Source organism: Cololabis saira, chromosome 5, assembly GCF_033807715.1.
Source record: "Cololabis saira isolate AMF1-May2022 chromosome 5, fColSai1.1, whole genome shotgun sequence".
NCBI lineage: Eukaryota > Metazoa > Chordata > Actinopteri > Beloniformes > Belonidae > Cololabis > Cololabis saira.
Window position 1 is genome coordinate 3,322,204 of NC_084591.1, and position 18,232 is coordinate 3,340,435.

Sequence of the window (18,232 nt, forward strand, 5' to 3'; positions counted from 1 at the left end):
TCGGTGCGCCAGTGATTCAACAGAAGAAGACGCCAACCACGGTTGTTTTCTCCGGAGCGGGTGTTCACGCCCCCGACGTGAAGAGTCCTGGAGCACGGTCACGGCACCATTGTAACAGTTGTTCACTTCAGCTTCCTTTCGTCTGCGTTGTGTTAGTAAGGGACCGACACTCCTTGGATTTTTCACCTGACATTTATTGCCTGCATACAGCGTGAGAATTCACTGGTCAGTCATAAGCACGTGCGCGCACACACGAGGCGCAGCCCGTGAACTCAATCCTCTCATTCTGGTCCAATGTATTAATAAATTAAAATAAATGTGTACACAACAAAAATATATACCTGCATACAGCGTGAGAATTCACTGGTCAGTCATAAGCACGTGCGCGCACACACACGAGGCGCAGCCCTACAGAGAAGTTAGAAAAGTTAGCTCAGCTTTAGAAGTGTAGCGGGCCGAAGAATCCAGGGCTTCTGAGACACTCTTTCTGCAGACAAAAACTCACAGCCTTAGTACTCTTTTGAAGCGGATGCAACACGCTCCGTTTATTGCACACACGTTAAACACACGACAACTCTTTTCCCTCTCTTTTCCTTTTTTAAACAACCAGACGCACGTCTCTGACGTCACACCTGCGCCCCACTCTCACATGCGTCCCCCCTTACAGTGGAGGATGTCCCCATCTCCCACTACACATGTAAATGAAACACACAGGGGGGAAAGAACATAAGCATGTAAAACACAATACATGAACACAGCTTAACAGGCAATGGAGCAAATATACACGAATTACAACCATAAAGTGTAAACAGCCCAGGCAGCTCATGTATATAAAAAAAAGAAAAGAAAAACAACACACATGCAACCACCCCTTAAAACACAGGGAGTCAATAACCATCAGCATGTATATCAAACAGTCACTCCATAACATAGTCTCTAAAGCGAGCAGGAGGTCGTGAAGACCTACCAACCCGAGAGAACCTAGGCGAGGCAACAGCCTGGCCAGGGCAACCCCCAGCATCAACGCCACGACCACAGGCACCGTCTCCGGCAAAGAGGGACACGCCCGCAGGGTCACCAGGAGAGGCAGCATCCTCCCGCAGAGCAGTGGGCGGGGAAGGGGTGAGGAGGTTCCTAGACGGGCCCTCAAAAGGGAAAACCACAGGCAATTCGTAGCGCCGCAGCCTGTCATAGTGGACTGTCTGAAGGGGGGGCTCCTCCCCGAATGGGCTACTAATCTGATAGGTGACTCCAACTTCCTCATCCCTGTCCATACGCCGTTGCACCAAGTAAGGTCCCTTCCAGTGGGGAGCCAGTTTACGGCGGCTCTCTGTGGGGTCATTCAACCACACAAGGTCCCCAACCTCATATGGTTCATGCCTCAACCTGGTATCATAGAAAGTCTTTTGCCGCCTGCTTGCCACAATGTTGTTTTCCCTCGTCAGGCCAAAAGCCGTGTCCAAGCGCCTTAGGAGAGAACTAGCAAAGTCCTCCGGGGACCCATCTACCGGCCTGCCTTGCACCAGCGAACCCAGCACCACATCCACCGGCGTCCGGGCCTCCCGGCCGTGCGTGAGGAAGTAAGGCGTGAACCCGGTGCTGGAATGTACACTGGTGTTATACGCAAAAGCAACTTGTAACAGGAAAGAGTCCCACTCTCCCTCACATGACAAGAGCATTTTAGCCAACTGGTCAATAAGTGCTCGATTAAACCTCTCCACCATCCCATCAGACTTCGGGTTGTACGGAGTGGTACGAGTTTTCTTCACACCCAGCAGCCCGCACAAATGTTTCACCAGATCAGACTCAAATTGCCTCCCCATATCTGTGTGTAGCGTTTCCATCACACCATGTTCTAACACGTAGTTCTGAAAGAGACACTCGGCCACTGTGGTGGCTTTCTGATCAGTGATGGCATAAAGGTTCACAAATTTGGTGAAATAGTCCTCAACAACCAAAACATACCGGTTGCCCTTGGAGGTGACCGGCAACTCAAGTATGTCGGCTGCGACACGTTGGAAAGGCCTCTCCGTCTGTGAAGTCCTCATAGGGGCATGATGTCGAGGAACCGGGGACTTCCTCCTTTGACAAGCATAACACTGATCACACCACGCTTTAACATCACCATACATAGTGGGCCAATAACAAACACCCCGAGCACGTGCCAAGACCCGTTCGTGTGCAAGGTGAGCCGTCAAAGGCGCGCCATGCAGGTGTCCGAGGACCTCGGGAACCAAGACTGCAGGGACCAAAACCTGTGTTCTTTGCCCCACCTCAGACATCCACACAACCCTGCACAACAGTCCATCAATGAAAGTCAGGCGGGGAAACTCGTGCCACAGTCTCTTTAAACCCCGGCTGGCATCCTTCAGCCTCCACCTAGGGGGTCTCTGACCTTCCTCTAGCCAGGACAACACCTGTCTGATGTCGGCGTCACACCGCTGGAGCTCCCTGACATTGGAGCCATTGTGCGACAGAGTGTAAATTAAAGCTCGGTCCTCACAAGCCCGAGGATCAGGGCTGGAGCTGGGGGTTGTTGTAGGGGCTGCCGTGGAAGTGGAAGTCTCTATGGCGCACACTGTTCTGGGGCCACTGTCTACAACTGTTTGGGTACCTTTGTGCACAAGAGTGTGGACAGCACCAGGGGAATCAGCATCAGTGAGCTCCGCACTGAGGTCGGGTCTGCGTGACAGAGCATCCGCGTTAGTGTGTTGACCTCCACTCTTGTGCACAATAACCCAGTCATAAGGGTCCAGTTCCAGGGCCCAGCGGCTGCGACGGCCCGTTCTGTCATTATCAATGGGAAGCCGTCGAAGGCCCAACAACGGCCGGTGATCAGTAACAATGGTGAACGGGCGAAGACCCAAATAGTGTCTGAAATGGCGAACAGCCCACACTATCGCCCACAGCTCCCTGTCATACGTAGACCATCGTCGTTCGGCCGCCGTGAGGGAGCGACTAGCATAAGCCACCACTTTGTCCAGGCCTTTAGCCTCTTGTGCCAACACTGCTCCCACAGCGACCTGGGAAGCATCAGTGTATACAATGAAACGGTGAGTGAAGTCAGGGTGACACATTATAGGTTCAGCACAGAGAGCGTCCCGCAGGAACTCAAAGGCTTCCTGGCAATCTGCAGTCCACTGAAACGGGACATCTTTCCCCGTAAGGTGACTGAGGGGGGCGGCTCGCTGAGCAAAACTCCTTACAAACCGCCTGTAGTAGGAGCAGAGCCCCAGGAAGGCACGCACCTCCGTGGCGGACCTCGGCACAGGCCATGATTTCACCTTCTCTGTGTTCTTGGGGTCAGGGCGAAGCCCCTCAGCAGAGATGACATGCCCAAGAAAGACCACATGATCTCGGGCCAGGTGGCACTTCCTGGCATTGAGACGCAGCCCAGCTGCTCCGATCCGGGTGAAGACCTCCCCCAGAGCAGAGACATGATCCTCAAACGACCTGCTGTATATCAATATGTCATCAAGATACACCATGCAGATGTGCCATGGCAGCCCCTTTAACACCAGCTCCATAACCCGCTGGAATGTTGCTGGTGCATTTGTGAGCCCCATGGGCATGGATCTAAACTGATAGAGGCCCTGGCCGGTGGTAAAGGCGGCAAAATCGCCATGTATTATTCTTCTTCCTGACGAGAACAACAGGAGAAGACCAGGGGCTGCAGCTCTCCTCGATGATGCCATCCTCCAAAAGGCGCTGGACCTGCCTGTGTATTTCCTTCCGCTTGTCAGGGGAAGTGCGGTAGGCCCGTCGCTTTATCGGTGGGTGGTTACCTGTAAGAATGTGGTGCTTGATCAGGTCGGGGCTGCCTGTTCCACCCCGTGCAGGGCTGAACACCCCCTGATGTTTCTCCAACAAGGCCTGCAGCTGCTGCCTCTGCTGGTCGGACAGCGGACAGCCAGCTACATCAGGTAGGGGGGCATCCACCTGTCGAGAACCAAAACCTGCTGCAGGGGTGAGAATGTCACAGTCATCAACATGGTGAAACACCCCCAGGTGAGAGCCAGGGTGCAGTTTCAGCTCCTGTTCAGTCGGGTTGAGCAGCCGTGCCACCGTGCGCCCATTTCTCACCGGGGCTACCGTGCGTGCGACCACTAGTCCCACATTGTCACGCACCTCAGGCTCCAAATAGCCCAGGTAAGAGTCAATAATTGGACCAGCAACACCGGGGGCCCCCACCTGGACAGGAACAATCATTTCACTGAAAGGCGGAACGGTAGCATCCGCAGACATAGAGATGTTACAACAGTCTGGAATAAAGTCCGTGGCCTGCAAGAGAGGAATGTTAATACCTTCAATGCAGAGAAGCCCACGACCCACATCCATAATTGCACAAGTCCGCCGCAGGAAATCAAAACCAAGCAAAACAGCCTGTGTAGCTCCCCGCACAACATGCACAGTCTGCTCATAAGGCCTGCCACCCAACTTCAGCGGAAGGGCTACAGTGCCTAAAGTGTCCAATAGCTGTCCATTTACCGCACGTGCATACAAATATTGCGTATTCAGCACGCGTTTACGTAAAGCTGGGATGGACATCCTGAACTCCTCAGAAACCAACGAAACAGTAGAGCCAGAGTCAATTAACACAGTCACATCAACTCCTTCTACCAGTCCTTTAACATAAGCTGTAGACTCGGACTCACCCACCGAACAGGAGTCCACTGTGGAGTCCGGAGTCGCCGCTGCAGAGTTGTCCTTGTGACCCCGTGGTGGCGACACTGGCATCTGGGTCACGATACCAGCTACTGGAAGTTTCCCTGCTCCTCTCTGCGCGGGGATGGAGATGGCGACCGTCGTGAGGGAGATAGAAACCTCACTCCCCGCCGCGGCTGACGTTCCTCTTCAAAGCGTGGCTCCCTCCGGTTCTCGCCGTCCAGCCGGCGCGGCGAGAACCCAGTAGTGGTACCCCGGGTCCCCCGGTCTCGAGGAGACCACTCTCTGGCACCGTATCCACCCTGAAGCCGGCGCTGCGGAGATCGGCCTCTCGTGCCGTCGTCCCTCCGGAAGTCCATGGAGGTGGACCTGCATCCAAACCCGCCACAAGCGCAGTGACAGGCACCCCGCTGCTCTCTGCGCTCCCCCGGGCCCTGCTGACGAGCCCCAGGAAAAGGGGAGCCCAGACCGGCACTCTCAGCACCACAGGTATGAGCCCTCAAATCCTTCACCTCTGATTGCAAATTGTCCATCCTCGAGGCGAGCCGTTCCATGGCACGAACGAGCTTCTCTGTGGCGTTCGCATTACAGTCCAACACACTTGGTGACGCCGGATCGAGAGCGGCCACAACAGCAGGATGCGTGTTGGGGTAGGGCAATCCAGGTGCGCTCGCCCTCAGAGCCTGCCTGGCCCGCTCACAACGACCTGCTATAGTCAAAGCCTCCTCCACATCCGTGGCCCCCTGTTCATGGCACTTAACCTGGAGAGCAGGTTCGAGCCCGGCAAGAAAACGTCTAAAAGTCTCACCGTTCCTGGCAGCTCTGTCATAGTCGGGAAAAGCCTCAGCCACGAGTCTGGAGAGGTCGGCTGCATAGACCTCTAAATTCTCGTTCGGCCGACGGGGCCGCGCAGAGATGCACGTCTGGAAGTACAGGAGGAATTGTTTCTGTCCAAAGGCGTCCAGTAACCGTTCCTTAACTCGCTCATAATCACACTGAACATCCGGCGGCAGAGCGTCCCACAGCAGAAAAGCAGCGCCGTCCAGCCTCGTAGGAAGAAGACTCACCAAAGCGGCGGTGTAACTCCCGCTCCCGGTCCCCCTCGGCTGGGCGCGGACCGCGGCTTCAAACTGCTTCACCCACGTAGCAAACGGCTTCTCGCCGTCGCCACGAAACGGCGGGGGAAGCTCCACTCTCACTCCAACCACACCACCAGTCCATGCACGAGCACTCCCGAAATACTCGTCATCCATGTCACAGTCCGTAACGTTGCGCTTCAGTCCTCCGAACATGTCGCTCCGAAGCACTCACACGAGCACGCCAGCCGGCCAGGCCGACCGAAAAAAAAACTCAGTAATTGCCGAAAGAGAAAACCGCTCCAAAAACCAGGTCTCACTCCAGTTACCGCTGCCACCAATGTAGCGGGCCGAAGAATCCAGGGCTTCTGAGACACTCTTTCTGCAGACAAAAACTCACAGGCTTAGTACTCTTTTGAAGCGGATGCAACACGCTCCGTTTATTGCACACACGTTAAACACACGACAACTCTTTTCCCTCTCTTTTCCTTTTTTAAACAACCAGACGCACGTCTCTGACGTCACACCTGCGCCCCACTCTCACAGAAGCTAAGGAAGCTAACTTCGATATAAACCAATTTGTTGCACCAAGTACAGTACAATGCAGTCGCCACTTTCTGTAATGTAGATAAACATAATATCATGACAGTTGTATTACTGAATTATGTGATTATGACAGAGTTAACGTAACACAGTGCTTTGTGTACCCTACCGTGAACTCAATCCTCTCATTCTGGTACTGTGTCAACGTCACAGCCAGTATTTATAGACAGAGGAAAGTCACGCCAACCAATGAACTCTCACGATACTGGTACTATCTAAAAAGTAATAGGTGGCAAGTGGAGTCAACAACAAAACTCTGTTACACAAGCATGGAGAAGTCCGCTGTCAGAGCCGCTTATTTCAGTAGCGAAGAGCAAAGGATAAATTAAAACATACACACTAACTCACCAACAATATAAAACAGAAACAACAAAATATATTTTACCCGTTAAATTCATATTGTCTAATTGTGTGGTCTTTGTACAATTTTTTGAACTGGTGAATATTTCTACAATCCTTCAAATCAGCTGCCAAGGAGTTCCATAATTTTACACCACATACTGAAATACACATTTGTTTTAAAGTGGTGCGTGCAAACGGATGTTTAAAATCAAATTTCCTCCTATGGTTCTTATCTTCTGAACTAAAAACAAAAAAACGTTGTATATTTTCAGGCAATATTCTGCTTTTTGCCTTGAACATAACTAATAAAGTCTGTAACTCAATAATGTCTTTAAGTTTGATTAATCCTGCATTAATGAAAAGTCCATTGGTGTGTTCTCTTGCCTGTTTTTTATGTATGATCCGTACTGCTCTCTTCTGTAAAATAAACCTAGGCTTGATATTTGTTGTATATGTATTCCCCCAAACTTCCACACAATAACTAAAATAAGGCAAAATAAGGGAGCAATACAAAATTCGCATTGTCTTGTAATCTAAAACATGTTTCACTTTGTTCAAAACAAAAATATTCTTTGATACCTTAGTTTTAACATAATTTAACTGAGATTTCCATGTGAGGTTTTCATCTATAATTACACCCAAAAATCTAAACTGATACACTCTTTCAATAGTAGATCCATCGATACACAAAGACACCTTTTCATCCCCTTTCTGTTTAGAAAATACCATGAACTTAGTTTTTTTTAAATTAAGTGATAACTTATTCCTGTCAAACCATTTTTTCAAGTTAACCATTTCTTTTTCAATGCTGTCCATCAACTTTTAACCTTAAGTAAGGGACACGTGAAACTAGTTGACCCTTGCATGAAAAATGTTGTGGTGCTCCATTATCTTTCACCACCCTGCTTTAATGTTAGAAAACTACAACAATGTAACAGCTAAATCTAATTGTTCTGCCCATTTAAGGAAAAGATCTGATCACCTGAGCCCACCCTGTATTCAGCCTGGGCTCCCTGGAAGATGCTTTGCATGTGTCTCGAACAGACATGCAAACTTGTTTATGTTTTTTACATATCAAGGAAGAAAAATTTGCACGGATACGTAAATGTGGCAAACACTTCACCAGGTGAACCCTTAGTGAATCAGCTATTTGGTCTCAGATTCCCCCTGAAGTTAGTTAGTTAGTCACCAGCAGCTCAGCCTGGTGAGCGACACAGTTAACAACGGCAGAGTCTGCAGAGAAAAGACAACATTTACAGAGATTCAATAAGAGGCATCAGATATTAGGTAAGTACCTTGTATACAGGAAAAAACTGGAAAAAAAAGTTTAAATGATCGACAATTTATCTTCTATTTGGGTTTTGAAGGGAACAGATTGCCTGACTGTGCAATCGGGCAATCTGCAATATAATTACGCACCTAACACTTTAACACTTCAGCACTCTGCACTTTAATCAGCCCTTTGATACCTAATTTTAGCATTTAATATTACTGAAATTCGTATGGTCCCCTGACCCTTGGCCTGTATGTTTCATGATCCACTATACTTTTCATTGTTTTTGCTTTTCTTTTCCTTTTCTGTCCTACTGTGTTTTTAAGGACATGCTTTCTCTCTTGTAATTGCTCCTCCTGCCTACTGACCATGGAAGCTAACTGTTCTACTTGTCGTTACTGTTGTTTTATTGATTTTATTATTTTATGTTGTTGACATTAACCTGCCGAAGGGACTAAAGATGAAAATTAGCCGTTGGCTATAATCTTGCATATTTACATGTATATGTTCATTAATATGTATTGTCCCTGTTATAAATAAAATAAACTCAAACTCTACTGTTTTACCTGCACCTCCACTGTTCAGTTTAATCTGCTAAACCTTATTAAATGCAATTAGGAATTGTGCTGCAAACAAAAACGTGAATGTGAATAAAAACCTAACTCAGTATGCTGTTTTGTAAATCCTTACAGAACTATTTAAAAGTGTCAAGCCCCCAGTGTTGTTGTCTTCACAGCTTTAATGACATCCACATAGCTTGTTTTGTCTCTTAAAGATGCAAACAGCAAATACAGGAACCTGGCTCTACAACTCAATACTAATGAATAACATTTATATTGCACAGTCCCCTTAAAAAGAATTAAATGTGTGTGGACTAGTAGACCATAGTATTCTGCAAATTATGTTTAAAGCTCATAAAAAAACTTTACCAATCAACATTCAGAAAAGATTTGAAAAAAGAAAAAGCAAGTATAACTTAAAAGGAACAGAGATTTTTATAAAACCAAGATGCATGACTAAATTGATGGAACGTTGTGTTTCTGTGAAAGAAATCAGTTTATGGAACAATCTGAACAAAGAAAACAAAGAATCCAAATCAAACATTACATTCAAAAGAACAATTAAAACCTGTATGTTAAGGAAATATAACGAAAAATGTTGAGTTTGATTGACATACCCGTAGGCGGTGGTAATTTTATTTAATGTTATTTTAATTTTATTTTAGTTGTTTTTATTCACTTAGTTTTTTTTTGTTTATATTATTATTAATTTATGTTATTTGTGAAAAGGGCAGATCAGATAAGATTCTTCTTCTTTCTGCTCCCTTTTCATTCATAAAGTTAGGAACATTTGTATTTGTGTTTGTATTAAATTGTTTTGTGTTTTTTGAATGAAATAAAGAATAAAATGAAATGAAATGAAATGGATATGAGGGAGGTCACTTTTCATACTGACTTTGGCATTTCACTCTGAACATTGTGTGGTTTTACTTAGAGATGAACCGATGTGGGTTTTTATAATATTGACATAAATAAAAGGCCATTAATCAGCCATCTAATTAATCAGTAACTATCTTTTCTGTTTGTAGTCTGAAAAAGATGTTGATATAACACTAACTACTTATGTTATACAGTACTGTGTATATATATGAGGATGCATGGACATGTACTGTATAAGAGCGGCTCTTCTGTGTTTTTGCAGAGCTCTTACCAGCCATGGGAAGGATCCTAAATGTCATTGTTCTCACAGGTTAGTGTTACACTAAATACGTCTCAGCTGTAGTTTTCTCCTTATTGTGCTCTCCTAAATTTCTCTTCAGACTTATAAAACTTGTCCCAGCACCTTACCTATTTATATATCTGGTGTTTTTAGAAACAATAGAAAGTGTCCTTTCTATTGTATTTATACCGGACTGCTTTGACAACAGAATGTCCCCTTGGGGATGAATAAAGTCATCCATCCATCTATCTATTAGACTTGTAGTCCAGACCTCCTAAACCGAGACCGAGACACTAAAGACCAGAGAGAATCCAGACCAAGTCAAGACCCAGACTAGTTCAGCTCAAGACCCAGACCCAAAACAAACCGTGTTATTTAATAATCCTGCGTGATTGTAGAACATCATCCTGGTTCTAGTTTCCATGAGCTGGTTTTCACCTGCAGCTCAATCACACAGAGAAGTGGATGATGATGTTGAACTCTAGAAATGTTTTTGTCAAACTGGTGGTTCTTAGTAAGTCCGTTCTTGGAGGGTGAGCAGCGCTTAGTAACCCACAAACACAGCAGGCTGCAGCAACAAAGACGGTTATAAAATCAGGGGTGGGGAAAATGTCACTAAAAATAGGAGAACTGTTTCTAAAATGGCCAATCCATAAAAGGTTAAAAAGGTTGAAAGATGAACAGTCTCAGTCATTCGGTTCCGGGCTCCCGGTCCTCTAGCGCCCCCTCTGGAAGCGTCGGCCGTCAGGCCCACGCCAACAGGGATCCCCGGTCCCAGTCTGCCGGGGGCTCCCCAACCACCTGGGCCCCCGTGGGCCCCCGTGGGCCCCCCTGGCCCCCGTGGGCCCCCCTGGCCCCCGTGGGCCCCCGTGGGCCTCTGTACATCAGTCCATCCTCCTCAGCTCTGCCCATTCTCCGTCCAGCCACCACAGTCCCTCCACTCTCGTTCCTCCACTCTCAGCTCGAATGGATCTCCCTTGAATATCTAGGTCAGGGGTCGGCAACCCGCGGCTCTAGAGCCGCATGCGGCTCTTTAGCGCCGCCCTAGTGGCTCCTGGAGCTTTTTCAGAAATGTTTGACCTTTTTTTCTTTTTTTCTTCTTTTTTTTTTCTTTTTTCCTCTTCTTTTTTCCCTTTTTTCTTCCTTTTTAATCTCGACTTTCGACTTTTGTCTCGAAATTTTGACTTTTTTCTCGACATTTCCACTTTTTTCACGACATTTCCACTTTTTTCTCGAGATTGTACTTCAACATTAATCTCGATATTTCGATATATGATTTTATTTTCATTTATTTATTTATTTATTTTTGCTCTTAATTTATGTGTTAATTTTGCATTGTTATACTTAATAATATGGGCATTACTTTTTTTTTTGTTTTTCTTTTTTTGTTTTGTATTTGTTTTTTTTGTTATTACATTTATCTATTCATTTTTTGTTATGTATTGGTGTTTTTTTTGCACCATGTTGTTTTTTCAGAAAAAGGAAAAAAAGAAATAAAAATTTGATCACAAAAAAACATTAATCTCGATATTTTGGCTTTTTTCTGGAAATTTTTACTTTTTTTTTACATTTCCACTTTTTTCTCGACATTTCCACTTTTTTCTCAAGATTGTACTTCAACATTAATTTTGACATTTTGACTTTTTTCTCGACATTTCGACTTTTTTCTCAAACTGCATAATGAAAAAAAAAATCTCCCCCCAGTAATTACTAATATAGAAACATGCAGCATGTGTTGCCTTCATTCTAAGGCTTATACAAGACTTTTCATTTTTTGCGGCTCCAGACATATTTGTTTTTTGTGTTTTTGGTCCAATATGATCTAAAACATTTTGGGTTGCCGACCCCTGGACTAGGGGGAAGGGAACCCTCCCCTGGTCCACCATTGGTCTGGGGGGGCCAGCCTGCAGTGGTTCATTGGTCTGGGGGGGCCAGCCTGAGCCTGCAGTGGTTCATTGGCCACTGCAGCTGTCAGTCAGGATTCAGTTCCTGCCTCAATAGTGTTCAGCTGTGTCTAATCAACTCAAAAACAGGTAATTGCATGCCAACTCAAAAACACAGAAAAAGTTACATTTCAAAGAACAATAACTAAACAAATCAACAAAAACATGCATGCAAATAAAATGTTTAACACAATAACATAATAAACAAACAATTAGACACAGCCTGGCCCTCAGCATGACATTTCCATCAATTAGCTGAGATCAGATCTGTGTGGCGACTGCACGACCGCTGTTTCTACACTATTGCAGGATTGACTCCAGAGAGTTTTTGGATTGACACGACTACTAACTAGTCCCAAAGTCCTCTAGCAGAATAACCAGCTCCAACACCCCCCTCCACCTCAGAAAAGGAATGAATGGTAAATGTTACTGATTTAAATTGTACTTAATAAGGAGATGAAACGTGAATTTTAAATATTAAAGATACACACAATTATCGACTTGAACTTGCATTATTTACCATTATAGTAGCCAGATTACACTGTCTATCTATCTATCTATCTATCTATCTATCTATCTATCTATCTATCTATCTATCTATCTATCTAAAGCCCGTCACCCTCTCATGCTGTGAAGTTTTCCACCCACTCTTTTATTTCATGTTGTTATTTGTACATGAAGTCATACTTAAAACTGAATTTGAGACTGTAATAACCTCCCTCCTGCAGGACTGTGCCATCTGCCTTTCTGTGCCCTCCAGTACGTCTTATACCCAGAGAACAAAACGTGGCAGGAGGCGCAGAGCTTCTGCAGAGAGCACTGTGTCGACTTGGGCTCGTTCAAGTTCCTGGGCGATATGAAGCACATACTTGCCTCTTTAAAGGACCATTACCTTGATGCCGCGTGGTTTGGGCTCATGAAGGGGGACACCATGAACTGGCACTGGTCGATCGGGGACAGATACTTCTACAGGGAGGGAGAGAAAGATTATGTGAGCCCTGGTGAGCAGGATCTGAATTATTACTGTAGAGTTTCAGACGGTTCCACGGTGCACGGACACCCTTGTGATGCAGCCCACTACTCAATCTGCTACAATGGTGAGTGGCCAATATTAACATTTAATACAAACACCTGAACACTTTACTGTCAAATGGAATGCAAATATTTAGTGGAACCTCAGAAGGGCAAATGCATGACCTTCCTCCCTGTCATGGAGATCCGGGCCGATATTATATGTGGACTCACTTCTGCACGTGCACATACACCCGCACACACACAAACACACATGTGCATGCTCACATGCAAGCACACGCACTCACTCAACCGAGAAATTGTCTGTTTATATCCATCTTTTTGGAATGCTGTTTTTTTTGTTTTTTGTTTTTTGTTCTTGCTATTATTTCAATACAATGTATTTTCTTGGTGAGAACTTTGAATAAGCCCATTTAGGGCTTCCTTTCTCACCTGCACATATTTTCATGCTTTTATGTTCATTTCAACTTTTGTACCGTTTTTTTATGTTGTGCAAATAAACAAATCAATATTGACCACATCCTCATCAGGGAGATATATATCTGGACCAGAACAGAAAGTTAAAAGAAAAAAGTTGTGGGTTGTATGGGGATACATGGAAACTATATAGAAAGTCAAATCAAATCAAAATATATTTTTTCAGAGGATTTTCTGTTCTAAATGGCAAAAAAAACATAATGTGTTGTATAGACAAAAGATTTTATAGGACTATATTGCAGTTTTTCTCAGTCGCTTTGGTACATTTCTCAGATCATCCTCGACATTTGCCAAACAGTACGTGCATTTCTCAAAACAGTTCGTACAAATAGCAAAACACCATGGATTACCTGCAAAAGCCAGTCTCTTGCTCAAAATCCTTAGTTCATCTCTCAAAATTAAATATCTGTGTCAATGAACGTGTCAGTGCATCAGAATCACAAGTGCTTGTGTCATGAATGTGTGAATATGTGGACAAAATATAGTAATGCAAAACACAAAATTGAGTAAGATAAAATGTCACTGTATATAGTATACTTACTGTATATTGTAAAATGAAAGAAGAATACTGTCATATTGTATGAAGCATTACAGAAAGTATACAGTATTACAGTACAGTGCCTATTGTTAGATTACAAACCTGTTCTGTCGACGACAAGTCTGAACGATTGAGGACACAGTTGTTCTCCCAGCATTTGGCTGCACCTTCGACCAGCCTCGGCCATCGTAAGCCCATGATTGAGAACATGGTCTACAAGTGTAGCTCTTATCTCATCAGGAACGGCACATGTCCTCGGCCTCTTCTGCCTCTTCCTCTGTTTTGCCTCCCAACTCCTCCGCCACGCAGCCTCACTCCTCTTCCTCTTCTTCTTCTCTCTGGCTGTTCACCCCGTCCAATTCCTTGTCCTTCCATTGTCCTTCCATTGTAACATTGTGTTGTGCTCCGGCTATATGTATACTTGCCAGCTGATAGTTCATGAGATGCACCTTTGAGCTATTTCAGAAAACTGGTTGATCATTGGTTGATCTAATGCTTGACATATTTCCCTTCATTACAGAAAGTCAAGATTCACCTGGGATCAATTTACCAATTCAGGCCAGATTTAGAAACAAAGTCTAGTGGAAATGTATAGAAATATGCTGACATATTATGACAACTTGTTCAACCATTTTGCATGTAAAGACTTATGCGATGAACTAATGCCTAAATGTTGTGGGGGGTGAGACTATTCAACAGAGACAGAGATAATACATTTTGATCAACATGACATAAACAACTGATAATGTTGGAAACAGCAGAACATTGTACATTATCATTTGCATGGATGACAAATGCATTTGCAACTTGTTCAAAGAAATGAGAAACTGCTTTTTCTGATGTGCACAAGTGACACAATGATGTGAAGATTGAACAAGTAGTTTTGAGAATTTCAATTCTGATCTGAGAAATGTACCAAAGCGACTGAGAAAACCTGTAAGAGGGAGACTAAAGAGGGGATTTCTGGGCAGGAGGATATGCAGTTAGTTGGCAGCATAATTGTGTAAAACTGAACACAGAGCATTAACAGCATCTTCTTCTTTGTAGCAACAAAAATTGGTGACGATCGGTACGTTCTGCACACAGAGGAGCTGTCTTGGAACGACGCTCTAGATTACTGCAGACGCCACTCCTCCGACCTGACCAGTGTAAGGAATACTGCTGAGCATAATGCTATCCAGAATAAAGCTGCAGGCAATATCGTGTGGATCGGCTCCTTCAAGGATCCCTGGACTTGGTCGGACCAGAATTCCTACTCGGTGAGAGACTGGGTGGATGGGAAAGCAGTTTTCAGTGAGGACGACGAGAGCTGCGTGGCTGTGATCAAGAGTGAATCTGGTAGATGGGCACACCGGGACTGTGCAGAAAAACATCGCTTCATCTGTAACTGCACGGAAACAGGTTCAGGTTGCAGATTAAAAGCTGTATTTCATAAATATACCACAAATATTCTGATGTTCTTACTGTGACAGAATTGTACCTGCAAAGAAAAAGCAAGTTTGATTGTGGCTGTGTTTGTGCACACATCTTTCTCTAGAGGAAACCACAGAGGAAACCGCAGAGGAATTCACAGGAAATCAGAGGTTCATCATAGTGAGGATAAATGGACAAGACTCAACTATGAATCTTAGTGACTCTGCAGTGCAAGACAGCATCTTGGAGCAGGTAAAGTGTTATATTCATTATTGATATTCAAGGTAGCAAGAAATATGTGTAAAACCCCCAGTAAACGTACAATCCTAAATATGAAAAAAATAAACACAATTTGGAATATGTAAAAAAAAAAAACCAACAAGAAAACAATAATTATAAAATAGAATAAAGAATTAAAAAAATATAAATTTTAATTACTCTGACTTTTTTCTTTTAATTTTAATTCAATAAAATAAAAAATAGAGGGAATTTTAAGATAAAATTTCTTTCTTTTCTTTTTTTTATAGGACAGCAGAACTAAGTAGCTTTTTCTTTTCTTTTTTCATTTTATTTGGCTTTGTTTATTTGAAAAATGCATCAATATCCCTCGAAAAGAATTTGTCTTGAAGTCACATATACTTTTACTTACTTACACATATTACTGACTTACAGTTGTGATCCAAAAATGAACATTTGTCATCAAACTGACAGAAGTTGACTAAGAAAAATATGAACTATCATGGGTTTATATGGTGCAGAATGAAGAAGAAAGAAGTAAAAATCATTGACTTTCATTTCTAAAACGTCATGCTGTGTCTGACAGGTTATGTGAGGATCGTAGGCGGCAGCGGGACTGGGAGGCAAAACCTGAGTAACTGACACGATTCAGCGTTTGTCCTCTCATCTTACGCCCGCATGTGGATTACAGAAACATGTACAAGCATCAAATGCTTTTTGGAGATTAGTTGTATCAGTTAATATTTTGATCCACCTTCTCGCCTCTTTTTTTTCTGCTTTTTTCCAGATGAAGGTTCATGGGGCTGGAGGATGGAAGTTACGATGGAAAAAGCAACCTGATGGAAACGTTTTTGTCAAGGAAACTCTCTGAGAAACTAATCTAAATTTGAGGGGTGTTAACCCATGAAGCTTCATTACAGCTTATAATAACTATAACCAGTACTCGAGTTGTAAAAATAAATCAGGGGGGAAGGTGGATTTGATCATATGGGGACAGATAATTTGTGCTGATTACAAATAATATAATATATTACAAATAATAGCAGTGACCAAAACAGCTGCAGAAATACTGCAGGAATGACATAGCAGCAGTTAAATGCAGCCTTCTGTAAGCTTTAAAGGGGACATGTTATGGCATTTAATGTATATTTTAAAAAGGCCTTGAATGTCTTAAAAACAATGTAAAGCTTGTTTTTTCTACCTAAATCAGAAATTCAGCCTGTGGGCCATGTCTATAGTTTTACCGCTTCTAAAGCCTTTTTCTGTGCTTCATTCTGAGGGGGCGGGGCTATAATAATGAGGCTCTGCGCTGATTGGCTGCTTGAATGACGTGTAGCAGGGGAGGAGACAAAGCGTCGCTCCGGGCAGAAGAGCAGCGGCTGCGTAGCAAAGCGTGTCCACGGTTCTGCGTTAAATTGACACGTACCCTACGCCGTAGGCTCTGCGTTGGTGTAACGCGGAACCATAAATCCGCCTTTAGTCACCTCGTCTTCACACAGGAAGATTGAATTTATAAAATAACTGCATTGGCTTCCAGTTGTTTTTAGGATTGATTTTAAAGTTCTTTTACTTGTTTATAAAGCTCTGAATGCTCTCGCGCCTCCCTACCTGCTGGACTGCCTCCCTAAATATGTCCCAACCCGCCCCCTCAGGTCTTCCACCGCTGACCTGCTCGTTGTGCCCCGAAAAATGACAACTAAAAAATATGCTAAAGCGGCCTTCTGCTTTTACAGCTCAACTGCGTGGAACAAACTCCCACTGTATCTCCGACAGGCAGCCTCTGTGGACATTTTTAAAGCACAGCTGAAGACATACTTTTACACACTTGCTTTTAATTGATCTTTTAAATTATTTTAAAATACTGTCTGTATTTTGATTATTTTAATCGATCTTTTGGGTTATGTGTTGGTTATGTCCTCACTATGCTGCTTTACTGCTATTGTTTTTGCTTCCACTTTGCTGCTTTGATTTTTGTTTTATGCCCTCTATTTCTATGTTATGTTTTATGCCTTAAATTTATTTTTATGTGAAGCACCTTGCGTTGCATTTTATGTATGAAAGGTGCTATACAAATAAAGTTTATTATTATTATTATTATTAATTTAATTCTAAACAGGTACACCACAGTTATTTACTCCGATTCCTCATTTCATTTATGTTACAAGACAAATGAATCATGTTAACTGTAAAGAAATCACAACACTGAATTTTCACAAATGGCAACTTTATTGTTAAAATATATAAATAACATGTATGCACTATTGCTGGCTCAAGAAAGGACCGCGCGTCTTCTGAATGTGTCGTTGAAGCTCCAGGTGCTTGGAAGATCTGAAACCATAAAGAGAAGAAAAATGTATTACGGTAGAGCCGCCGGCGCCCGGAGCCCCGGGTTCGGAGCTCGGGCCCGGGCTTGGGGCTCCGGGCTCGGGGCTCCTCGACGGTCCGGTCCGTGAGCAGCTCCGGCAGCAGCTCCGGTGCTCCGGAGCTCAGCTAAATACTTAACCCATGCAAAGATCATACTTTTTAGACAAATATAAATAACATAAAAAAATAACGTCACTTACCGCTCATCATCATCACTCCAACAGGGGGAGTCTCCCTCAGCCCCAACAGGAAACACCAAACCCTCACCCCTCCTAAAGGGGAGTTTTTCTTGCCACTGTTTGGCTTAAGGTTTTTCTCCCACTAGGGAAGTTTTTACCTGCCATTGTTTATGTAATAACTGCTCGGGGGTTCATGTTCTGGGTATGGGTCTCTGGAAAGCGTCTAGAGACAACTCTGTTGTATTAGACGCTATATAAATAAAATTGAATTGAAAACCCCCCCAGAGCCCACCCAGCTCTCCAGGGAGTCAGGAGTCCCCACTTCTGGAATTTACTGACAGGATGAACAAGTTGGTGAATATTGGATTACA

At 44.0% G+C, this 18,232-nt stretch overlaps 1 protein-coding gene across 2 annotated transcripts; it reads left to right on the forward strand.

Moving 5' to 3' along the window:
• Positions 1-7,837: 7,837 nt before the first annotated feature.
• Positions 7,838-17,322, forward strand: LOC133444562 (secretory phospholipase A2 receptor-like). 2 transcript variants are annotated; one of them, XM_061722398.1, is made up of 6 exons: positions 7,838-7,973; positions 9,661-9,708; positions 12,350-12,718; positions 14,716-15,075; positions 15,206-15,333; positions 16,106-17,322. In XM_061722398.1, the coding sequence occupies exons 2-6, from the start codon at positions 9,675-9,677 to the stop codon at positions 16,187-16,189; spliced, it is 975 nt and encodes a 324-aa protein (XP_061578382.1). In that variant the 5' UTR covers positions 7,838-7,973; positions 9,661-9,674; the 3' UTR covers positions 16,190-17,322. The 2 variants fall into 2 exon arrangements, with proteins under 2 accessions (XP_061578382.1, XP_061578384.1); XM_061722400.1 differs by having other exon boundaries at positions 14,716-15,069.
• Positions 17,323-18,232: the final 910 nt, after the last annotated feature.

Excerpts from the sequence above, each read along its gene's own strand:
- LOC133444562 (XM_061722398.1), top strand. The coding sequence starts at position 9,675 with ATGGGAAGGATCCTAAATGTCATTGTTCTCACAG. Across the intron at positions 9,709-12,349 it reads AAATGTCATTGTTCTCACAG|GACTGTGCCATCTGCCTTTC; the intron begins GTTAGTGTTACA and ends TCCCTCCTGCAG. Across the intron at positions 15,076-15,205 it reads CTGCACGGAAACAGGTTCAG|AGGAAACCACAGAGGAAACC; the intron begins GTTGCAGATTAA and ends ATCTTTCTCTAG.